The 26730-nt window shown below is 38.0% G+C and overlaps 1 protein-coding gene across 3 annotated transcripts in view; it reads right to left on the bottom strand.

Moving 5' to 3' along the window:
- MFSD8 (major facilitator superfamily domain containing 8) overlaps positions 12666–26730 on the bottom strand; it is a 47328-nt gene continuing 33263 nt past the window's right edge. For 2 of the 3 annotated variants that reach the window (XM_005666869.3, XM_021101604.1), the window contains 4 exons: positions 23089–23197; positions 16560–16663; positions 16224–16471; positions 12666–14811 (listed from right to left, as the gene is read on the bottom strand). In XM_005666869.3, coding sequence (XP_005666926.2) covers positions 14605–14811; positions 16224–16471; positions 16560–16663; positions 23089–23197 — 668 coding nt within the window. In that variant the 3' untranslated portion in view covers positions 12666–14604. Of the gene's footprint in view, positions 14812–16223; positions 16472–16559; positions 16664–19172; positions 19311–23088; positions 23198–26730 lie in introns of all 3 variants that reach the window. The other variant, XM_021101605.1, reaches the window with a different exon arrangement.

Genomic DNA, 26730 nt, shown 5'->3' with positions numbered 1-26730 from the left:
GGGATCACAGCCCCGCCCCTAAGTAAACAGGCTACCTAAAGAGCCCTCAGGCACACAGCTGCCTCTAATCCCATCCAGAGACTAAGCCCCACCCACCAGAGGGATTAGAATCACCTCCACCTACCAGTGGGCAGGCATCAGCTCCGCCTCCCCCCCATCAGGAAGCCTACAGCAAGCCCCCATACCGACTTCAGCCACAAGGGGGGCAGACACCAGAAGTAAGAGAGGATACAACCCTATTATCTGTAAAAAGGTCACCACATCAAAAACCTATAAAAAGGAAAAGACAGAGAACTATAACTCAGATGAGGGAGAAAGAAAAACCCCAGAAAATCAGCTAAGCGAGGAGGAGATTCTTAGCCTCCGGGGAAGAGGACTTTAGAATGTTGATGCTGAAGATGATGCAAGACATTGGAAATATACTGGAGGCAAAGATGGATAACTTACAAGAAACACTGACCAAAGAGATATGAGATATAAAACTTAAACAAGAAGAGATGCAAAATACAGTAACTGAAATAAAACATTCACTAGAAGCAGCTAACAGCAGAATATAGGAGGCAGAAGAACGAATAAGTGAGGTGGAGGACAGATTAGTGGAAATTACAGATGCAGAACAGAAGAGAGAAAAAAGATTGAAAAGAAATGAAGAGAGTCTCAGAGAACTCTGGGACAACGTGAAACACAACAACATCCGTATTATAGGGGTGCCAGAAGGAGGAGAGAGAGAGAAGGGGACAGAAAAAATATTCTAAGAGATAACAGCCAAAAACTTCCCTAACATGGGAAAGGAACCACTCACTCACATCCAGGAAGCATGATGAGTACCATATAAAATAAACCCAAGGAGGAATATACCGAGACACATATTAATCAAACTCACCAAAATTAAAGACAAAATCTTGAAAGCAGCTAGGGAAACGAAACAAATAACATATAAGGGAACCCCAATAAGGTTACTGGCAGATTTTTCAGCAGAAACTCTGCAGGCTAGAAGGGAGTGACATGATATACTTAATGTGATGAAAGGAAAAAACCTCCAACCAAGACTACTTTACCCAGCAAGGCTCTCATTCATATTTGAAGGAGAAATCAAAACCTTCACAGATAGGCAAAAGTTGAGAGAATTCAGCAACACTAAACCAGCCTTACAATAAATACTAAAGGAACTTCTCTAGGCAGAAAAGAAAAGACAGAAACAGGAAACAAAAATTCCACAAATGACAAGGTTCACCAGTAAAGGTATATATACAGTAAAGATACGAAATCATCTATGCACAATTATACCGCCAAAATCAGAAAGCATGAGAAGAGGTGGGTACAAATGCAGGACACTGCAGATGAACTTGCAATTAAGAGAACAACTTAAAACAATCTCATATACATATAGACCCTTATATCAAAACTTGAGAATAACTGCAAACCAAAAATCTACAATTGATAAACAAGGAATCTCTGAAGAAGAAATATATCTCATAGTAAATAAGCACATAATCCATCATGAAGGGGGTCATTTGACAACATTCTTGGAATGTTGTTCTCTTTGTTTTAAGAGAACAACTTAAAACAATCTCATATACATATAGACTCTTATATCAAAACTTGAGAATAACTGCAAACCAAAAATCTACAATTGATACACAAACAAGGAATCTCTGAAGAAGAAATATATCTCATAGTAAATAAGCACATAATCCATCATGAAGGGGGTCATTTGACATCATTCTTGGAATGCTGATTCTGATTTCCTCTCCATCAAAGAATTTATGCTAATTATAATTAGATAATGCAACTGTACAATTAAATAATACAGTTCTACAATTGTATTATTAATAACCATTTCTCTCCATGGTACAATGTAAGGTCTATAATGTCTTGTTTATCACATCACCTAGAATGATGTGATGCCTGTATTGAAGAATCAATAAGATGTAACAAATTGTGAAGACATATTTATATAGTTACACTGTTTTTCAACCAATTTATGCATTTTATATTTTACTTATTTTCAGAGGGTGTATTATTTTTGTTATTTTTACCAGTTAAGTTATTCTTTTTATTATGCTATATAAAATATTTAATGGTATATAAGGCTTTCTTTATAAATTTTAGTTACATAATATACACACTGTTAATATATTGATCATTTTTAAAGAAAAATTGAAATGTAATAGATAATACTAAATAGTAAAGATGAAAGCCATACAAAATGAGATAAAGTATAGAATAAATTTCCTATTTGTCTCAGCATATTTTCCATTCCACTTCTCCAGAGGGAGTCACTTAATCTATTTCTTAAGATCCATGATATAATAATCTGTGTGAATACAATTGTGTTTAAATATATGTATTTTATTTTGTAAAAAAAAAAGAAAAGAAAAGAAAAGAAAGAGAAGAAAAAATCCTCAACAAAATACTGGCAAACGAAATCTAGCAATACAGTGAAAGGATTGTATATCATGATCAAATGTGACTTATCACAGGGATGGAAGGATTTTCAATATCCACACATCAGTCAGTGTGATACACTGCATTAACAAACTGAAGAATAAAATTCATATGATCATCTCAATAGATGCAGAAAAGGCTTTTGACAAAATCTAACGCACATTTCTCATTAAAAAACCCTCCAGAAAGTGGGCATAGAGGGAAACTACCTCAACATAATAAAGGCCATATAGGACAAACCCACAGCTAACATCATTCTCAATGGTGAAAAGCTGAAAGATTTCCCTCAAGATCAGAAACAAGACAAGGATGTCTGCTCTCACCACTACTATTCAACAGTTTTGGAAGTCCTAGCCATGACAATCAAAGAAGAAAAAGAAAAAGAATCCAAATTGGAAAGGAAGAGTAAAACTATTACTGTTTGCAGATGACATACTACATACTATACCCAGAAAATCCTAAAGATACTACCAGAAAACTGTTAGAGCTTATCAATGAATTGGTAAAGTTGCAGGATACAAAATTAATACACAGAAATCAACTGCACTTCTATACACTAACAATGAGAGATCAGAAAGAGAAATTAGGGAAGCAATCCCATTTATCATCACATGAAAAAGAATAAAATACTAGGAATAAACCTACCTAAAGAGACAAAAGAGGACGTTCCTGTTATGGCTCAGGGGTAACAAACCTGACTAGGATCCATGAGGATGTGGGTTTGATCCCTGGCCTCACTCAGAGGGTTAAGGATCCAGTATTTCCAGGTAGGTGGCAGACTTGGCTCAGATACCACATTGTGTGGCTGTGGTGTAGGCCAGCAGCTAAAGCTCTGATTTGACCTCTAGCTTGGAAACTTCCATTTGCCACAAGTGCAGCCCTAAAAAAAAAAGCAAAAAAATAAAAAATAAAAAATAAAAAAAAGGGAGTTCCCGTCATGGCTCAGTGGTTAACAAACTGACTAGTAACCACGAGGTTGCGGGTTCAATCCCTGGCCTTGCTCAGTGGGTTAAGGATCTGGCATTGCTGTGAGCTGTAGTGTAGGTCGCAGACACGGCTCAGATCCCATGTTGCTGTGGCTCTGGCATAGGCCGGCAGCTACAGGTCCAATTGGACCCCTAGCCTGGGAACCTCCATGTGCCACAGGTGTGGCCCTAGAAAAGACAAAAAAATAAAAATAAAAATAAAAAAATAGACAAAAGATGTGTACTCTGAAAACTGTAAGATGCTGATGAAAGAAATCAAAGACAACACAAACAGATAGATATCCCATGCTCTCAGACTGGAAGAATCAATACTGTCAAAATGACTGTACTACCAAAGGCAGTCTACAGATTCGGTGCAATCCCTATCACATTACCAATGGCATTTTTCACATAACTAGAACAAAATATTTTAAAGTTAGTTTGGAAACACAAAACACCTTGAATAGACAACACCACCCTGAGAAAGAAAAATGGAGCTGGAGGAATCAGGTTCTCTGACTTTACAAAGTTACAGTCATCAAAACAGTATGGTACTGGCACAAAAACAGAAATATACATCAGTGGAAAAGGATAGAAAGCTCAGAATTAAACCCACACATAAAAAGAAGCTCAACATCACTAGTTATTAGAGAAATGCAAATTAAAACTACTATGAGGGGGGTGGGAGGGGACGCTGGGGGTTTGGGATGGAAATGCTATAAAAATGGGTTGTGATGATTGTGGTACAACTATAAATGTAATAAAATTAATTGAGTAATAAAAACAAAAAACTACTTTAAGGTTCCACCTTACACCAGACAGAACAGCCATCATCAAAAAGTCTACAAATAATAAATGCTGGAGAGGGTACGGAGAAAAGGGAACACTCTCACACTGTTGGTGGGAATGTAAATTCATGTAACCACTATGAAGTTTCCTCAAAAAAACTAAAATAAAATTACCATATGATCCGGCAATCCCACTCTTGAGCATCTATACAGAGAAAACCATGACTCAAAAAGATACATCCATCCCAGTGTTCAGTGCAGCACTTTACAATAGCCAAAACATGGAAGCAATCTAAATGTCCATCAGAGGAGTGGAAAAAGAAGATATGGAATACGTATTTATATATTTGCGTGTGTATACACACACACACACACTGCAATATTACTCAGCCATAAAAGAGAATGGAATAATGGCATTTTCAACAACTCGGATGGACTTAAATATTACATACTAATTTAGTCAGTGAGAGACAAACATCATGTGCTATCACTTATATGTGGAATCTAAAAAAAAGGACTCCAATGATCTTATTTGCAGAACAGAAACAGATTCACAGACTGAAAAACTTACGGTTACCAAAGGGGACAGTTTTGGGATAGCAAGGGGTGTACTGAAGTTTGAGGAAGGAAATGTTCTAAAATTAGGTTGTGATGATGGTTGTACAACTATAAATATAATAAAATTAAAGAAAAAGAATGATCAGTGGGTTCAGGTATTGTCAGCCTTATCCATCCTTCAGAAAGTTCATTATTCTTCCACTTGGTAGTTTTACCGTTCATTGATGATTGTTACCCATACTTATTATTTCACTAAACATTGCTAAATAGGCATTTTTCTAATTCTATTGTTCCTTTTGTATTTATTAGTTTGGATTATTTCTATAGAAAATGACTTTCCCTCATCGATATTTGATTACCCTGAAGTTTAGATAAAGGAAAGGCAAAAGAGATACTTGAGTCTTTATTTTCTGGTCTTTAGAATAAAGAGCTACAAAGCCCTAGCAGCCTCCAAACGTGACCAGTGAGTTTCTTATTTTTTCTTTTTAGACCCTCACCTGCAGCATATGGAAGTTCCCAGGCTAGGGGTCTAATAGGAGATGAAGATGCTGGCCTACATCACAGCAACTCAGGACCCAAGCCACATATGCAACCTATACCACAGCTAATGGCAATGCCAGATCTTTAACCCACTGAGTGAGGCCAGGGATTGAACCCACATCCTCATGGATACTAGTCAAGTTTGTAACCTGCTGAGCCACAACTGGACCTCCTTTTTGAAAATATCATTGTGAACGAATAGATTTTCACACATTTGATGTCTTTAAATCAACTGCAGCTATTACTTTTTTCAATGCTTTAATCGCACCATTTTTGGCTAGTAGAAATCCCTTTATTTAACTCCTATGTCCTTTTAGTTAACTCCCTTGCTTTCTCACACTAGATGACATAGGCTCATTTTGCCTGGAATCAGCCATTTCTACAAAGAGCCCAAGTTTCTTTTTAGAGACCATGTTACCTTAAATGCCTTACCATTCTTAAATCATGTCCAAAATACTTAAATACTTAGAGTACCATTGTACCTAACATTGGTATATCACAAATGGGCTGTATTTATAAATGGGAAATTAATCCCTTCAATCTCGAAGTTCATTGGTATGGCATGTGTTGGGTGACAAAGCTGTGTACAGCAACTTTACGTATTTTCCATAATGGTACATACAATATTTCTATGATTATAATGATGTGAAAACAGCTGAGAGGTATAGGGTGTAGTGGATAAAGATCTACATCAACTCAGGAAATCTTTCTTTGATGGAACCTCCTCCTCGTCCCAGTTATAAACCTGTTTAGTCCATGTAATTGATGTGATCCTGACAAAGTTCTTCCTTCACACAGATAATCCCAGAATGGATGCATGATCTGGGCCTGGGTTAGGACAGGATTCCATTCCATTCCCATATAACAGTTTCAAGGATAGATATGTAAGCTATACTTGGCTTCTTGGAACCTTTTCTGATACATCTGCCTGAGCTATTTAGCTCTGAAACTGTAAGTTATAAAGGTATTGCAAGCTTGGGGCTGCCAGTGGCCAAATCGCCACAAAGAGGAGAGTGCCTGAAAATAAAGTTAAAGATAGGTATGTTGAACTAAAAGAAAGAGAGTTCTGATGACATTATTTGAACTCTTAGCTCCAGCCATGCCTAAAATTAGAATACTTAATGCTTACTTGCCACTGGAGGAGTCCTAATGCTTGGGGCCTAATGGTCTTGCATTGCCCCTCTACAGTCTCAATTAGCAGAACTCTCCGTCTCAAATCGCTGTACTCCAGCCACCTTGGAGATATTTTTAGGTCCAGGAAAGCTCCAAGATCTTTCCACCTCCAGGGTTTTGCCATGTGTTCTACCTGAAATGCACTTATCCTACTCTTCACCAATCTAAAACATTCTCTTCCACTAAGCCTTAATCATTACTTCATTAGAGAAACGGTCCCAGACTTTCCTGTTGAGGTCAGATCACCCTCACAACTCCCTATATTATCGTCCTTTCCTCAGGCATATTCATATGTGTAATTATTTGACTAATCACTTTCCTGCCAATATTTTAGCCCCATGAGGGCAGGGGCTCTGCGAATTTTGTTTAGTGCTCTGTCCCCAACAAAGACATGGTGATTGGAACATGGTGGTGGTCCCTTAAACATATATTTAAAGTATGAATAAATAAATTTTTAAGGCTTAAGGCACATATATAATAATCTTGTTTATTAGAAAATATACATTCAGGAGTTCCCATCGTGGCTCAGCAGAAACAAATCTGGCTGGTAACCATGAGGATGCAGGTTCAATCCCTGGCCTCGTCCAGTGGGTTGAGGATCTGGCATTGCTATGAGCTGTGGTGTAGGTCTCAGACATGGCATGGATCTGGTATTGCTGTGACTGTGGTGTAGGCTGGCAGCTGCAGGTCCAACTGGACCCTAGCCTGGGAACCTCCATATACCACAGGCATGGCCCCAAAAAAGACCAAAAAAAAAAAAAAAAAGAACCAACACCCAACGCCCAGACCTTCAGTAAAGGAAAATGATGCAGGTAGAAAAAAGAATACAGAATAAATGTCTTAAACTCAGTAGAGGAAAGAAACGATAACTTTGAAAAACCTCTCCCAGAAAGTAGACAAAAACAGAGAAAGAAAAAAAAAAAAAGAAAATTACAAGGTCAATTCATCAAGTCCAATTTCAGACTAAAAAAATTTCCAGGAGGACAACAAAGAAAACAGAGGGGAGAAAATGATAACACAGGTAACACAAAAACATTTTATAAGAAATATATACATATACACATATACATTCATATTGTAAAATATATTAAATTATAAATGTATGGAATAGTAAAAAATGGCAACCCAAATTTCCTCTCAAAGCAAGTTAATCTAGTCTAAAAAAGATGCAGATAAGGAGTTTACCCTCTCTAAAACAAAAAATTACATAGGTTTTTTTTTTTTTTTTTTTTTGCTTTCTAGGGCCATACCCGTGGCATATGGAGGTTCCCAGGCTAGGGGTCTAATGGGAGCCACAGCTGCTGGCCTACACCACAGCCAAAGCAACACCAGACCTGAGTTGCATCTGTGACCTACACCAGAGCCACAGCAATGCAGGATCTGAGCCACGTCTGCAACCTACACCACTGCTCATGGCAATGTCGGATCCTTAACCCACTGAGCAAGGAACGTCATGGTTCCTAGTCAGATTCATTTCTGCTGTGCCACCATGGGAACTCCCATACAGATTTATTTTAAATGTGGCCAAGTTTAACAAGATAGCATGAAAATGCTTTGTGAAGTTATAAATCCCTTCAAGTATGAAAATCATTCTTATCGGGTATAAGTTTAGATTTTCATAGACACATCTTTTAAATACTATTTTTAGCAGTTTTTCATACCTTAAGAAGGTCTCCTATCATCTTTTAATTTATACTAAACTTGTCAACTCAAGATCTCAACTAGGTGATTTTTTTCCTCAAACTTTACCTCTCTGACCTCTCCTCAACCCTATGTCACTTTCTTTATCTACCTTTGTGCTAAGATGTTTTGGTGTTAACCCCCAGAGAGGTCAGTACTCTCAATAATCTCCCCCACCCCCGAAGTGGCTCCAAGGGGCACTTGCAGAATCTTGCCCCTCAGCAATGCTTCAGGAATAGTTTCTCTGCCCCCTTGGGAATTTGGAGGTCTCCGGCAGCTAAGGAAACCTCCTGCCGAATTCTGGGCCCTCCACAGTTTTCAAAATCACGATTTGTGTGCTAGGCCAGTTGTGGGTCTGCACTCTCCTGGAAAGCCCCTTGTGGACTCCCAGCAGCTTTCCCTGTTTCTGAGGTAACTTTCTCCACCCCAGTAGAGAGCATGAAAGTAGAACATTATCTAACACGTTATACAAAAATAAACTCAAAATGGATTAAAGACTAAATATAAGGCTGGAAACTATAAAACTCCTAGAGGGAAACATAGGCAGAACAATCTTTGTATACATCACAGCAACATTTTCTTTGATTCACCTCCTAGAATAATGACAATAAAGACACAAATAAACCAATGGGACGTAATCAAACTCAAAAGCTTTTGCACACCAAAGGAAACCATTAAAAAAAAACGCAAAGACAACCTGTGAATGAGAGAAAGTCTCTGCCAAAGAAGCAACAGACAAGGGACTAATCTCCAAAATATACACTCATGCAACTCAAACAACAAAAAGCAAACAACCCAACTGAAAAATGGGCAGAAGATCTAAATAGATATTTCTCCAAAGGAGATATACAGATGGCCAACAGGCTTATGATAAAATCCTCAATAGCACTACTTATTAGAGAAATGCAGATCAAAACTACAATGAGGTAGGAATTCCTGTCATGGCTCAGTGGAAATGAATCTGAGTAGCATCCATGAGGATGCAGGTTTGATCCCTGGCCTCAATCAGTGGGTTGAGGATCTGGCATTGTCAGGAACTGTGGTGTAGGTCATAGACACTGTTCAGATCTGGCATTGCTATAGCTGTGGCATAGACCACTGACTACATCTCTGATTCAACCCCTAGCCTAGGAACCTCCATATGCTGTGCGTGCAGCCCTAAAAAGCCAAAAAAACAAAACTACAATGAGATACTACCTCACACCAGTTAGAATGGCCATCATTAACAAGTCAACAAATAACTAGTGCTGGAGAGGGTGTGGAGAAAAAGTACCCTCCTCCACTGTTGGTGGGAATGTAAAACAGTACAACCACTACAGAAAACAGTATGGAGGTACCTCAGAAAACTAAATATAGAACTACCATATGATCCAATAATCCCACTCCTGGGCATATATCCAGACAAAACTTTTATTGAAAAAGATATGTACCCCTATGTTCAGAGCAGCACTAATCACAATAGCTAAGACATGGAAACAAACTAAATGTCTATCAAAAGATGATTGGATTAAGAAGATGTGGTACATATATACAATGGACTATTACTCAGCCATAAAAAAGACAAACTAATGGCATTTGCAGCAACATGGATAGAACTGGAGACTCTCACACTAAGCAAAGCCAGCCAGAAAGAAAAATGCAAATACCATATGGTATCACTTATTTATGAAATCTAAAATATGGAATAGATAAACCTATCTAAAACCTCCCCCCCCACATAAAAAAAAAAAAAAACAGAAAGAGATCATGGCCAAGAGGAGTAGACTTGAGGTTCTCAAGGGGAAAGGGGAGGGAGTGGGATGGATGGGTATTCTGGGTTTTTTTTTTTTTTTTATGAAAACTGTTATTATTTGGAACAGATGGGCAATGGGATCCTACTGTGTGTGACTGGGTAACTTTGTTATACAACGGAACTTAATGAAACACTGTAAATCGGAGTTCCCGGAGTTCCCGGCATGGCGCAGTGGTTAACGAATCTGACTAGGAACCATGAGGTTGCGGGTTCGGTCCCCGCCCTTGCTCAGTGGGTTAACGATCCAGCGTTGCCATGAGCTGTGGTGTGGGTTGCAGATGCGGCTTGGATCCCGTGTTGCTGTGACTCTGGCATAGGCCAGCGGCTACAGCTCCGATTTGACCCCTAGCCTGGGAACCTCCATATGCCGCAGGAGCGGCCCAAAGAAATAGCAAAAAGACAAAAAAAAAAAAAAAAAAGAAACACTGTAAATCAACCATAGTTTAAAAACAAAGAAATGAAGGTGGCAGTTATTTTTGCAAGGATATAGTTTATCTGAATTTTATTCAATACTAAAAAAATTAAGAAGTTGGGAAACTTCATAATTTATGTCATATTCCTACATAGAAAGTGTATTATGCTAAAACAAAGCCCCAGTCAATGGGCTTCAAATTACGCTTCTCAAATATTTCTGCTAATAGGTAAATTATTTTACCCTATAATTGGCAATTAATTTACTACTCCTATAACTTTAAGGGCTATTTTCATCACTATGAAAAATAGTTAAGGATGTAGATTTTGAAGATAGACTATTACTTAGATAAGTACCTTAATTTCTCTGTGTCTGTTCCTTCATCTGTAAAATGGGAATCATAATAGTATCTTCGCTCTGTAAGACTGATAATGAGAATTAAAGAGTACATTACAGAGTTCCTGTCGTGGCTCAGTGGTTAACAAATCCAACTAGGAACCATGAGGTTGCAGGTTTGATCCCTGGCCTCACTCAGTGGGTTAAGGAGCTGGCATTGCCATGAGCTGTGGTATAGGTCACAGACTCAGCTCGGATCCCATATGCTGCAGGCGCTGCCCTAAAAACACAAAAAAAAAAAAAAAAAAAAAGAGTACATTACACATTACCTGCAATACGAAAAGAACTCCATGTTTGCCCTTAGCATTTTCCTCATTACCATTATTGTTATTTCTATCATGTATACTATCTAAACCAAGTGTGGAGTTGGTATTTTAGGATTGGAAATTACTCAAAAATTTTAAGAGAGACTGACTGTAACTCCCGATGGCACAGACGGTTAAGGATCTGGTGTCATCACTGGTGAGGTTGCTGCTGTGTTGCTGGCTCAATCCCTGGCCCGGGAACTTCCACTTGCAACAGGGCGGCCAAAAAAACAAAAAACAAACTCTAAGACAGAGGAAGGAGCTGCAGAACATCAGAGAAGAAGGACTTGACCAGAACCAGAAATCTGGCTATGGCCCTGATAAATCTTAAATGAAGTACAGTCTTGATACAGGGACAGAGAAAAGTGAAAACAATCTCTAAAATTTAATCACAGATTGATTCTGTCAGATTGAGCCTTCTTTAGAGCTGGTGAAGTTGGATTTAAGAGTAAACTTCAAAAGAACAAACAATTCCATTTAAAAATAGGCAGAGCATCTGAATAGATGCTTCTTTTCCAAAGAAGACACACATGGCCAACAGATATATGAAATAGTGCTCCACATCACTACTCCTCCGGAAACGCAAATCAAAGTCACAGTGAAATATACCACTTCACAACTGTGAAAATGGCTATTATCAAAAAGATAAATATAATAAGAGTTTGCAAGGATGTAGAGAAAGGCAAACTTCTTACATTGTTGGTGGGAATATAAACTGGTACCTCCACCATGGCGAACAGTATAGAGGTTCTTCAAAAAATTAATAGAACTACCATGTGATTTGGCAATCCCACTTCTGGGTATAAGAAGATGAAGGCAGACTCTCAAAGAGATATCTGTACTATGCTGTTCATTATAGCATTATTCACAATAGCCGAGGTGTCCATCAACAGATGAATGGATAAGGAAGATATGATGTGTGTGTACTATTCAGCCACAAGAGAGGAGATCTGTCCTGCCATTTGTGACAACATGGATGGACCCTAAAGGCATTATGTTAGGTGAAGTAAGTCAGATAGAGAGGGACAAGTATGTAGAATACCACTTGTATGTAGAATCTAAAAGAGCCAAACTCTTCGAGGCAGAGAGTGGAAGGATGGTTGCTAAGGCCTAGGGAGCGAAAGAAATGGGTAGATGTTTGTTAAAGAGTAAAAACTTCCTGTAATAAGATGAGTGAGTTCTGGGGATCTATTGTACAGCATGGTGATTATAGTTAATAACACTCTATTATATAGTTAAAAGTTGCTTAAGAGAGTAAATCTTAAATGTTCTCACCACAAAAAAGAAATGGTAATTATGTGATATGATGGAGGGGTTGGCTAATGCCAAGATGGAAATCATTTTGCAATTATGTAATCATCAAATCAACATTCTGTACACCTTAAGTCTGCACAATGTTACATGTCAATTATATCACAATAAAGCTGAAAAAACACATGAAAGGCACAGGGGAAAAAAAGATAACTGTCTGTAAGTCAAGAAGAGAGGCTTTGGAAGAAACCAACCCTGTTGACACCTTTATCTCAGACTTCTACCCTCCAGGACTGTGAGAAATAAATTCCTGTTATTCAAGTTACCCCCTCCAAAAAAAGTACATCGAACAGTTTATAAAGTGCAGATTATAGTGTTTACTCTCATATTTGAAAATATTTATAATTTACAGTAGGAACATTTGGGAAAGTATTTAGAAATATTTCTGCATTTTGGGGTAATATTATCTACATACATAGCTTTGTGCTAGTCCCTTTTAGCAGCATTCGATCTACATAGAGTAGAAGTGTATACACAGAGAATGTGATTTAGCCCACATTTGTAAACTCAGTAAACTGTTAGATTAAAGCCATTTTACCTCAAATATTAGCTTGACTGTTTTACAGCTGGCATGAACTACTCAAACTTAAAATTCTGTCGTTTCTTGTCTTTTTAGGGCCACGCCATGGCATATGGAGGTTCCCAGGCTAGGGGTTGAATTGGAGCTGCAGCCACCTGCCTACACCACAGCCACTGCAACACAGGATCCAAGCCATGCATGAGACCAACACCATAGTTCTGGCAACGATGGATCCTCAACCCACTGAGTTAAGCAGGGATTGAACCTGCGTCCTTAAGGATGCTAGTCAGATTCGTTTCTGCTGAGCCACGACGAGAACTCCAAAATTCTGTAGTTCTGAGGAGTTCTGCAGACACAGATTGAAAACTTCTGTGTCTTCCATACCACTATTGAGAGACAGAAGAAGTAAATGAAGTAATAGTTTTTCTCCAGAATTTAAAGGATTTGGAAAATGCCAACAATTTTAAGTTTGCTGTTCAATATGTATACAAGATACATCTGGCTTATATTTCTAAAGTGAATTATTTATTAGGACTTCAAAGAAAAAAGTGGTTATCCCTACTAAAGGTAGTGAAACCCATCTTGATCGCTTAATCTCTTTATTCCTCAAATATGAGCCTTACTCATACTCATGTATTAACTTTGGGATTCTTCAGCGAGATCCCAAACCAAAATTAAGACAAAAGTATAGTATTAAAAACAATGACTTATAGAAGCTAATGTGGAATGGCAGGCATGGTGAGTGGAAAATTTAGAAGTAATGATTTTATTTCGTAAAGAAAATTCGATAGTAACAAAAAAATGCATGGTGGGTTTTTTGTTTGTTCGTTTTTTTTTTTTTTTTTTTTTTTTTGGCTGCACCTATGGCACATGGAAGTTTCTGGGCCAGGGATTAAACCCAAGCCACAGCTGCAACCTACACCACAGTTGTGGCAATGCTGGATCCTCAACCCACTGCACCAGCCTGGGGATCAAACACGTACCACTGCAGAAACAACACCTGATCCCCAACCTGCTACACCACAGCAGGAACTCCCATTTTTTTTATAAATTAAAAAAGAGATACCTTTGAATAAATGTATCTCTGTTTAGGTAGACAATTTCTATAATTTCATTCTATTACAGGTAATTCATACAGAACTCTCCCTATGGGAAATTCCTGTTGTGGCTCAGTGGTAATGAGCCAGACTAGTATCCGTGAGGATGCAGGTTCAATCCTGGTCTCACTCAGTGGGTTGAGGATTCAGTGTTGCTGTGGCTGTAGTGTTGGCCGGCAGCTGTAGCTCCAATTTGAACCCTAGCCTGGGAACTTTGATATACCGCAGGTACGGCCCTAAAATAAAGAACTCTCTCTATGATTTCACTGCATAGATAGTCTCTTGTTATTTTAATGACAGTTTGAATTAAGAGTGTAACTTCCCATTTATAGACCACTGTCCTTTCACACATGAGTTCATGCTACACACCTCCCCAAAAATTATATGAAGACTATTTTTTTTTGAGATAAGGAAACTATGATCCAGAGTTTTTTATGTTATCTTGTTATTCACACTTACACATAGAATTCCCTGTGTTATTGAATAAATATTCTTGTTATTCAAAGCATACAGTACCTCCAACCTGATTTTGGGAAACTGACTACTAACAACTGTCTAGCAGAGCCTTAAAAGAGGAAGGTCTACATGACAAGTACTTTCCATCACAGACTTAGCTAAGTTACTCCTGAATTCCTCCATGCCTCACAGAGAAAGCAATGAGTCTTTTGTAAACCACACCCAGGAGTGTGATGGTAAGCAACACTAGCCCACACACAAGGCTGAAAGCCCATCGTGGGCCCCAGGCAGTATACACTTGGCTGATGAACACAGGTCCAAGAATCCGTGCTGCACTTCCAGATGCTGTTAACCAACCCATGTACACACCCTGTGGGGAGAGAAGCAGACAGATACTCAGATATAGTTATTTTAAAAACAGGGATGATACTACTATTACAAAACTATGACAAACTCATAAGAATCACTTTCTCCATCTGCTATGTTTAAATTAAATATAGTGTCTATAAATACAGCAAATAATAAACAATAAGCTAATTTGATATACTGCTTAGGAAAAAGAAAAGTTGTGTAAAAGAACAAACACTGTCTGCTGAAATGACTTATTAATTTACCTTTTAAGGCTAACATTTATTTTGTACTTGCTATCTTTCAAACACTGCATTAGGTACTCTGCATCTACTGTTTCTTTTTTTTTTTTTTTTTTTTTTTTTTTCTGGCATATGAGTTGCTAATCGTCACTGTAGCTGCAGCCTCGCCAACCACACGCAATCCCCGTCTGTACCACCCACTCACGCACCCAACTTGCCACTGACGGCAGATGAACCCAACTCATTCTATGATTCGTAAACTGGCCGACGGAATCTACTGTTCAATACAATTCTATGATGTATCTCATTAATAATGGAAAGCTAAAGCTCAGAAAATTCAAGAATTATCCAAAGATTAAAAGCCCTGTTTGGCTGACTCCATTGTATCAATTTCCACTAAATCATAATGTCACTACTCCAACTACTGTATCCAAAACTATAGCCCATACAATCTACCCAAGAAAGTACAGTACAGCACTATTTCTAATATCCTCCAACTGAAAGTAACCTAACTGTCCATCAATCGTGGATTAAGTAAATAAACTATGTATATTTAATAAATGGAATGCTAAGCAGTTGCTTAAAAGAATAAGGTCTTATATAGAATAAGATCTTAACCATGAGAATAACATCTACATGCAATGGCATGAAAAGAAAGCCGTGATTAAAAAAAAAAAAAAAAAAGAAAGCTATGATAATATTAAGGGGAAAAAAACTGAAGATGTAGAAAAAAGTTTACATACATGAGGTATAATCCATTTTATCTTTTTTTTTTTTTTTTTTTTTTAAAGGCCATAGAGTGGCCCTAGAAAAGGCAAAAAGAAAAAAGAAAAGAAAAAAAAATTCTGAGTATGCAGTTCTGGCTGTGTCAAAACAGGATCAGTAGTGTCTCTGCAGTGTCAGGACGCAGGTTCAAACCCTGGCCTGGCCCAGTAGGTTAAAGCATGTGGTGTTGCCACAGCTGAGGTATAGGTCCTAACCGTGGCTTGTAACTGACTTCTGGCCTCCTGGGAATTCCATATGTCAAGAGATGGCCCAAAATGAAAAAAGAAAAAGAGAAAGAAAAAAAAAATTCTGAGTATGATAAAAATCCCCTAAATCAGCTTGTGCAAAAAATGGAGAGTGGCAGCAAAAAATGTGAGTGCTTACAAGTATATCTCACACAACTGCAATACCAGGATAACCGACTCACCTGAGGTTTTGGTCCCAGAATTTTTGAATATAATGTATAGGACATAACATTGCAGGATGGATAGCCTATTCCAACTAGCACAGCTGCTATCAGGAACTGGGCCAGATGGATCATGGGGGTGTAGAGGCACCAGGCTTGTTCAAATGGACAACCAGTTGGTCCTTCATTGTGATCTTCTCTTGGAGACTTCCAAAGAGTAATAATTATTTCCCCAAATGTGGTATTAGGGATTGAATTATTATGTAAATCTGTAAAAATAAAATTAGTATAGTGAATTACTTATTAATTTCAGATAGATAGCAGGGGTTAACATTATAGAATTATACATGGCTATACCTTCCCACTGTATTTTAGGAAACTGATTTCCCCAAGGTAACAAGATAAAGAAGCCAACCCATACAACGATGAGTCCTCCCAGTAGGATAGCACGCTCTCCAATCCTGTTAAAGAACAAAAACTCTGTAATTTTAAAATGAAACATTATAATATGGTTACATTGCATTTAGAATTTTTAAACTGTAAATAAAATATCAATACTTCTAGTGATACACTAATATGAACGCAAAATACAATCTCCCACCAAAGGGCACCAGGACTCCTCTAAAAACTGGCTGATTTCAGGTCTGAGACAGAAAATGGATAGGATGAGCCTGGACATCTTATCATACCAGAAAGCACAGAAGCTATCAGCAACTACTGGGACATGATAAAAGGACTCAGAGCCAATCTGAAGAAGGTGGCCAAAACCAGACAATTGGAACACCAAAAATAACAGTAACGATAATATAATCTGTGGGAGCTCCCTCTGTGGCTCAGCAGTTAAAGTACACAACTAATACCCATGAGGATGCGGGTTCAATCCCTGGCCTCCCTCAGGGGGTTGGGGATTCGGTGTTGCCATGAGCTGTGGTGCAGGTTGCAGATGCAGCTCGAATCCTGTGTGCTGTGGCTGTGGTGTAGGCCGGCAGCTAACCTGGGAACTTCCATATGCTGCAGGTGCAGCCCTATAAAGCAGAAAAAAAAAATCGTCCAATTTTTAAAGCTGGGTAATAGATATTAAACATTCAGTACACGATTCTCTCTACATTTTTGTATATGTTGGAGATTTTCCCTAACAAAAAGTGAAATATACAAATAAGACCAAAGTTTCTTAAAACACAACAAATAAACCCAATACTTCCCATCACCCTCAGAATATCTACAAGGCTTCATATCTTTACACCTAATCTTCTCCATTTGCCATTTCTCTCACTCTGTTCTGCTCTGGCCAAAACGGCCTTCCTGCTTGTTCCTTTATCACACAAAGCTCAGTCTTCTGGGGTAAGAGAGTTCCCGGCCACTACATGGCCATTCTCTGACTTCACTGAAGTCACTGAAGTCTCTGCTTGGATGGAACTTCGATTTGAGCTGTCCTCTTTGAACAGTCAATAAAAACAACACTTTCCTTTTCTCCCAACCCTGCCCTTGCCACTTTTTATTCCCTTCCTCTGCTTTATTTTTCACAGTACTTATCATGACCTGATTTCACATTTGCATTTATTGCCTTTCCTCCCAATAGAATACAAGCTCTTTGAAGGTATGAAATTGGACAATCTGTAAGAATGCCTATCAGCAGAACCACTCTACTTCTGTAGCAAGATGTTATGCATTTACTATTATTTAACTTTGAATATGAATCTATGTCTATGTCTATATCTGTATCTTGGTCCCTCTACTTGGTTCTATTAAGGACAGGAGTCTTCACAGTATCCCCCATAGCACCTAACCCTATGCACTGACTCAATATTTGTTAATTGATTTTAGAACCTTAAGATTCTAAAGTATTATTAAAATATTTTAGGAATAATTAAATTGTTAGAACTGTCTAAATTCATCAACTAAAGTCACACCCCAGACTATATGAATGAACTTAATTTTATACAAGCTTTTCCTCCAGTGTGCTTTTTACAGTTGTACTTTTACAAAACTCTTCTACAATAAAGTGTTCTGTGACCAAAGTCAAAGTTAATTTTTAGAGATGTCCCATACTCTATTTATCATGATGGTTATATACTATATATACAGTATATATAGATTTAGAAGTCTTACAGTAAAGTTTGGTGATTTGAACCAGAATTTTTCCAAACTTAACCACTTAGTCTTTCTTGTTTCATAACATATATTGCCACACAGCAGAACAATGTTTTGTGAAACAAGGAAATACTTTAAATAAAACACAATATACAAAAGATACATTGGAAGACAACATTCACTTTGTAAAATAACTTACTTTACCAAAGAATATACTACACGGTATAGAAATATGCTTCCTTAATATGGAGTTCCCATCGTGGCTCAGTGGTTAACGAATCCGACTAGGAATGATGAGGTCTCGGGTCTGATCCCTGGCCTCGCTCAGTGGTTAAGAACCCGGCATTGCCGTGAGCTGTGGTCGCAGATGTGGCTCAGATTGCGAGCTGCTGTGGCTCTGGCATTGGCTGGCAGCTACTGTTCCAGCTAGACCCTAGCTGGGAACCTCCATATGCCACGGGTGCGGCCCTAGAAAAGACAGGAAAAAAAAAAATATGCTTCCTTAATAAATTTTAAATCTGTAAATGTTCAAGGACTAAAACTCATACATAATGACAGAAAAGACATTATTTTATTAGCACATTCATTTACTTTGTTTGCTCTGTTTTGTGTTTTACTTAAAAAAAAAAGAGAAAGATCCCATTGTGGCTCAGTGGGTTAAGAAACCGACTAGTATCCACGAGGATGTGGGTTTGATCCCTGGCTTCACTCAGTGGGTTAAGGATCCAGCATTGTGCAAGCTACAGCATAGGTCGAAGATGTGGCTTGGATCTGGTGTTGCTGTGGCTGTGGCATGGGCCAGCAGCTGCAGCTCCGATAGGACCCCTAGCCTGAGAATTTCCATATGCAAAGACTTGAAATAAAAGCAAAACACATAACTTACTTTTGGAAACTAATTTTATCCCCATGAAAATAATAACTGCCTCAACTCCAAGAGCAGCAAGTATTATTCCATCATATAATACAGCTTGTTCTCTGGTCCAGGCATACATATCCATTGTTAATGGAGTAACGATGCTAAGAAAAACAAAAAATAATTCTTATTTATTTAAATCATAGCCATTTTTACTTAAAGTTGAAATAGAAGTTTTAACAATGACGTCAACATATTCAAGAATATGCATCTCTTATAACAATTATACTGGAACTACATAAACAAAAATTTTAACAAAATTAAGGGATATTTTGTTGTTACACAAGCCACCAAGTTTGGGTGCTTGCATTTTTATTTTTTAATATCTATTGTAATTACATAAGAAACATATTCACATTCCAAAAAGTTTGAAAAATAGGAAAGAGAGACAAACCAAAATTCCTACCATTCTAATATCATTAAAAAAGCATTTTGATTTAAATTGGCCTCTTTTCAATGAAATAATGTTACTATTAATTTATTAGAACCATCTGAGATTTTTTTTTTCTGTTCCTCAGTCTCTTTCATATCTGTCTTTTCTTTTCTTATATATTTGTTTTCTCTACCTCTGAATGCCTCTTTCTTTTACATGACTGTCTCCTTCCTTGCCAAGCTTTCTTTTTCTACTTTCTATCTCCTTCTATTAACTGGCTACCAAAAGGAATTAAAACATATTTTAAATATCAATTCTTTAAAAAAAAAGAACATCACTATTTTTAATTTTAAGAAGATGAGCTGATGAGAGTTTCCTTCGTGGCTCAGAGGTTAACGAACCTGAATAGGATCCATGAGGATGCGGATTCGATCCCTGGCCTCAGTGGGTTAAGGATCCAGCGTTGCTGTGAGCTGTGGTATAGGTCACAGACGTGGCTCGGATCTGGCCAGTCTGTGGTGTACCTCAGTGGCTGCAGCTCCGATTTGACCCCTAGCCTAGGAACCTCCATATGCCACAAGTGCGGCACTAAAAAAGCAAAAAAAAAAAAAAAAAAAAAAAAAAGGATGAGCTGATGGAGTACTCTTGTGGCACTGTGAGTTAAGGATCTGGCATTATCACTGAAGCAGCTTGGGTCGCTGCTGTGGCATGGATTCCATTCCTGGCCCAGGAATTTCCATATGGCAAGGGTGTGGCCAAAGGCAGGGGGAAAAAAAAGATGAGTTGCTTTGGAAAATAATTCAATGGATTCTCAGTAAATTAAAAACAGAATTACCATATGATTCAGCAATTTCATTTCTGAGTATATACCAAAAAGAACTGAGAGCAAGGACTCAGATACTTGTACACTAATTTTCATAGTAGCATTATTTACAATAGCCAAGAGGTGGAAATAACCCACATTTCCACTGACAGATGAATGGATAAACAAAATTGGTAAATACATACAATGGAGCATAAATACATACAATTCAGCCATAAAAAGATATGAAATTCTGACACACACTACAACACGGACAAATCTTGAAAACATCAAGTCAAGTGAAATATGGAAGACGCAAAAAGACAAAGGTTGTACAATCCCACTTATATGAAGTACTTAGAATAGGCAAATTCATAGAGAAAGTAGAATAGAGGCAGTCAGAAGCTGGGTGAGGAAGCATGGGGATTTGGTTTTTTTTTGGTTTTTTTTTTGTCTTTTGTCTTTTTTTTTTCGGGCCCCACCCGCAGCATACGGAGGTTCCTGGGCTAGGGGTTCAATCACAGCTGTAGCTGCTGGACTACGCCAGAGCCACAGCAACTTGAGATCTGAGCCGCATCTGCGACCTACACCACAGCTCACGGCATTGCCAGACCCTTAACCCACTGAGTAAGGACAGGGACTGAACCCACAATCTCATGGCTCCTCATCTGATTTGTTTCAGCTGCACCATGACGGGAACTCTGGGACTTGATTAATGGGTGTAGTGCTTCTTTTTGGAATGAGAAAAAGGATCTGGAAATGGGTGGTTTTGAAGGTTGCACAATATTTTGAAAGTGTTTAATGCCACTAAATTGCACAATTAAAAATATTTAAAGGAGCTCACGTTGTGGCTCAGCAGTAACAAACCCAACTAGTATCCATGAGGATGTGGGTTAGATCCCTGGCCTTACTGAGTGGATTAAGGATCTAGCACTGCCACGAGCTGTGGTGTAGGTCACAGATGTAGCATGTTACTGTGACTATGGTATAGGCTGGCAGTTACAGCTCCAATTCAACCCCTAGCTTGGGAACTTCCATAAGCTGCAGGTGGGGCCCTAAAAAGCAATAAATAAATAAATAAATAAAATGGTACATCTGGAATGAATATATCATTATATACAAATTCTATCTCAATTTTTTTTTTAAAAAGAAAAGATGGGAGTTCCCTGGTGGTGGCACATTGGGTTAAAGATTTGACGTTGCTGCAGCTGTGGTGCAGGCTGCATGTGAAGTGTGTGTTTTTTTTTTTTTTTTTTTTTTTTTTTTTTTTTTTGTCTTTTTGCCATTTCTTGGGCCGCTCCTGCAGCATATGGAGGTTCCCAGGCTAGGGGTCGAATTGGAGCTGTAGACACCAGCCTATGCCAGAGCCACAGCAACACGGGATCCGAGCCAAGTCTGTGACCTACACCACAGCTCATGGCAACGCCAGATCGTTAACCCACTGAGCAAGGGCAGGGATCGAACCTGCAACCTCATGGTTCCTAGTCGGATTCATTAACCACTGCGCCACGATGGGAACTCCTGAAGTGCGTGTTTGATCCTGGCCTGGGAACTTCCACATGTTGCAGGTGTGGCCAAAAAGGAAAAAAAAAGAAAAGAAAATATGGAAGTAAAGCTCTAAGAGTCATAGCAGACTAAAAGTTCAGTATGTGTCCAATAACATGTTTCATCATGGATTAATGGGAAATAAATAGATAAGAGTTAAAACATATCCTTAAAACTGAAAAAAAGTTAAAATGTTATTGTTTTATGTTATGAATATTTACCATACTAAAATAAATGCCCCCCAAACCAGATAAACTAAAACTTGCATATATCTCAATAATTTAAAAAAAAATCCAGTAGATCTGGCATGAAATGTACTGGCATAAATATGCTGCAATATATTGATGAGTTGTCGAATAAAAAAACTATCACATATTCTATGCTGGTTGAATGGACATACACACCCCAATGCTTAAGAGTTGTGTGTAGAAAAATGTTACAAAAAAAGACATACAAAAAGATATTAGCCAGTGGTCGACGCTGCCGGAAGGGAACAGGAGGGTGTGGGAGTGTGGACAATACAATATAATATATGAAAAAAAAAAAAAAAAAAAAAAAAAAAAAAAAAAAAAAAAAAAAAAAAAAAAAAAAAAAAAAAAGGACATACAAAAGTATTAGCAGTGGTGACCTCCAAGGAAAGGAGTGGATGTGGAAATACAGTTGTAGTGTCTGGAATACTTACAAGAATGTACTATTTTAATAATATAATGGAAAGGTATTTTTAAAATAAAAGACCTTATGATAACCAACAGGCAACAAAGCCTACACGAGGCAGAGATTTTGTAATATATTAGCTTGTTTCAGTATCAAGGCTTAAAGTTAAATTTTCTAGACTGAACCAAACATACCTAAGTATGAAGCTATACAGCTTAAACTTAATCACAAGGTTTTATAACTATATTTATCATGAAACTCAGAGGAAAGAAGAAAGACTAGTGAAACGGATTCCTTTAATAAGGAAAAAAGGTAGTAAGATTACAGGCAGAGAATTAAGTATATTCAAGATAGAAAGCAAAAAATTTATATATGCTTTTTCCATCATGACAAGAAAAAATAAGCCTTACATAAGGTTTTGGAGAACATCAACATGCCTGATTAATACTGCACTAAGAAGTACAGCTTATTCACACAATCCAATTTAGATGAAAATGATAAAACTTACGTTTCAAAAAGGGCAAAGATAAACAGAACCACGAAAAACAGAACATTGGTGGCCACAACAGCAACTTGATCAATATTTCCTTGGGGAACCTGAACTTCATCGGTACTTACTACAGAAAACAGAAGAAAAATTATTTTACCTACACATCTAATTTTTCTTATGACACTAAAATAGTGTAAAAATTTTATGTAGCAAATTCTATGACTAAACATTTTTAGGCTTAAAAGCAGTTTATAAGTAACAGAATTTACATGACGGAAATAATTTTTAAATGTCATTTAAAAGTAAAGTAAATTTTCTTCCCAGGATATACACTTCAATTCTTTCACCTACAGGAAATACTCAGATTTTCTATTTGATGTCAATCAAAAACAGAAATGTATATCTATAGAATTCTATAAAATGACCTCATACTTAATACATATGCTTTATATTTCAGGTGTGGATTTTTTTCTACCATACCTAAATTTTAAATTTATGAGGATTTCATGAAGATCTCAACTAGTTATTAAATCAGTTCTCAGTTTGATGATTCACCTCACTGGATATATATTTTGAATTCCAATGCTATGTAAAATTAGTAAGTATCTTTATGTTTTTTACTATAATTAAAAAAATCATTTTTTAAAATGATCATTTATATTTTTTGCAAGGAACCACCAAGATTTGTTGGTGCTATTATAAGTTAGAAAAGCAAAATGAGTTACAATATTTACTTATGTTGAATAACACATTCAATATAAGCTACATGTGATATAATTGAGAAGTGCGAAGCCATATACATGTACTTCCACATTTCCATAATGCTATTTTATAATTTACCCACTTATGGTAAACCAGGTAAGTAATCTAAGAACGTATTCATTTATACAATCTTTAAGTGTATGTATAGTAGCAGAGGGATCAGAGGTTGACTTTCCTAAGACACAGTTAAGTTTCTATTAATTTTTTTATAAAAGTACCTGCCTTTATACCTCAGAATTCCTGGGAAGGAGTTCCTCCTCCAATAGTAAATGAGATTTGACAATAGTCCACTATACTTGGGGGCAATTAAGCACCTTGAGTACACTCAACATAGGATTATTACCTTCTTTTCACACAAAGAAAACCAGTCAGCTTTTTCCAGTTCCTTTCCTGGAGTAGACCCTGGTCCTTGTATTATTTTGGATAGAACTCCCTGATTCTCAATCACCAGCTAGAGGCCTGTCTTTGCTTCTTTGAATCAAATATGAACACTGCCCCATGTCAGACATAAGTTTACTTCCTATGTGGTTAGTTTTTTGCAGCCTCTGACCAGGGCTAGCTTTAGAGGGGAAACTCAGAAATGCTGCCTCCTAGACTGTGGGGATTGACTAGGTACCTTAATGTAAGAATTTTAAGAAAATACTACACTAACACATTGATTAAAAGATAGGTAATTGGAGGCGTTCCTTTGTTCTGCTGTGGGTTAAGGATCTGGCATTGTCACTGTAGCAGCTCTAGTTACTGCTGTGATACAGGTTTGATCCCTGGCCAGGGGATTTTTTCATGCCAAGGGAGCGGCCAAATAAATAAATAAATAAATAATTGGAAACTATAATCCTATCCCATGATAACATTTTTTAATAGCAGGAATAAACCTGATTCATTTTATCTAAACATTTATTGCCAGAAATTCCCTGCTGGCCTGGTGGTTAAGGATCCAGCATTATCACTGCTGTGGTGCAGGTTTGATCCCTGCCCTGGAACTTCTGCATGCCTCAAGTTCAGATAAAAAAAAAAAAAAATTTTTTTGTTTCCTGCTTCTTAGGGCCGCACCTGTGGCATATGGAAGTTCCCAGGCCAGGGAAATCTTATGAAAGAATATAGATCTCTCCTCTCATTTGTGGGAGTTCCCATCATGGCTCTGATCAGTAACAAACCCAACTAGTATCCATGAGGATGTGGGTTTGACCCTTGGCCTTGCTCAGTGGGTTAAGGATCCAGTGCTGTGGTACAGATTACAGATGTGGCTCGGATCTCGAGTTGCTGTGGCTGTGCATAGGCCAGCAGCTGCAGCTCTGATTAGATCCCTGGCCTGGGGATTTCCATATGCTGCAGGTACACTTCTTAAAAAAACAAAAACTCGGAGTTCTGTCGTGGCGCAGTGGTTAGCGAATCCGACTAGGAACCATGAGGTTGCGGGTTCGGTCCCTGCCCTTGCTCAGTGGGTTAACGATCCGGCGTTGCCGTGAGCTGTGGTGTAGGTCGCAGACTCGGCTCGGACGGATCCTGCGTTGCTGTGGCTGTGGCGTAGGCCGGGGGCTACAGCTCTGATTCGACCCCTAGCCTGGGAACCTCCATATGCCATGGGAGCAGCCCAAAGAAATAGCAAAAAAAGACAAAAAACAAAAACAAACAAAAAAAACCCCTCTCATTTGTGTTTTAGAGCAGTGCTATCCAACAGAACTCTGACATGATGCAAATGTTCTTCCTCTATACTATCCAATACAGTTGGCCACCAATCTCATATACCTATTAACTGAGCACTTGAAATGTCGCTAGTGTGACTGAGGAAATTTCCTAAATGTAATTAAATCTAAATAGCCAAATGTGACTAGCGACTACCACACTGGACAGTAGATATAGATCTCTGCTACTCAAAGTGTGGTTCGCAGACAAGCAGCATCAGCTCACACAGAAGCTTGTTATAAATGCAAATTTTCTCTCCAGGCCTACTGAAACAAATCTGCATTTTAACAAGGTTCCCAGGTGCTTTCTAAGCACATTAAAATCAATGAAGCAAAGATCAAGGGTGTATATGGTTATCTTCTTCAGCTTGTGCAAGATTTTGCTGTATATCATCCCTTTCTCAGCCCCTCAACCTCACCCGCTTTATCTCACTCATTCTCTTTATCTGAAAGGTCTTTTAAGTTAGCATCCTATTTTTCATCTTTTCAAAAAAGCAGCTTATACCCATTGCTGACACCTCCTCACCACTCATCCTTTGTTTCTTTGTTTTTACTTTGATAATTTTCAAACATATCCTTACATACCTATGTTCTAGATTCAACAATATTTTGCCATACTTGATTCATCTACCCCTTCCTTTCATCCTTTCATTCTTTCTTTGTTGCTATAGTGTTTTTCATTGGATGACTCCCAAATCTGTATCTCTAACTTTGATCTCTACTGTCAAAATTACAAGTGCCTCTGGAATTTTTAGTTGTTCTAGTGTAGCATTATATTTGGCCTGATCCAAATTGAAATTATCTTTTTAGCCATAGTCCCTTCTTTTTTTTTTTGCTTTTTAGGGCCACACCCACAGCACCTGGAAGTTCCCATCCCAGGCTAGGGGCCACAACAACTCGGGATCCCAGACGCATCTGCAAACTACACCACAACTCACGGCAATGTCAGAACCCCAACCCACTGAGCAAGGCCAGGGATCGAACTGGTATCCTTGTGGATACTAGTTGGATTTGTTCGTGCTGCACCACAACAGGAACTTTCTTTTTCTTTTTTGCAATGTCCCTTCTTAAATTCTTGTCCTCTCATTCTTTCAGTTATCTAGAGTCAAACATAGAAGACATCTTCAACAACTCCATCTATTTCTGTTTTTTGTGGGGTTTTTTGTCTTTTTTTTTTTTTTTTTTGTCTTTTTGCCTTTTCTAGGGCTGCTCC

This window comes from Sus scrofa, chromosome 8, assembly GCF_000003025.6.
Source record: "Sus scrofa isolate TJ Tabasco breed Duroc chromosome 8, Sscrofa11.1, whole genome shotgun sequence".
Taxonomy (NCBI): domain Eukaryota; kingdom Metazoa; phylum Chordata; class Mammalia; order Artiodactyla; family Suidae; genus Sus; species Sus scrofa.
This window is presented reverse-complemented; position numbering and strand designations above follow the sequence as displayed.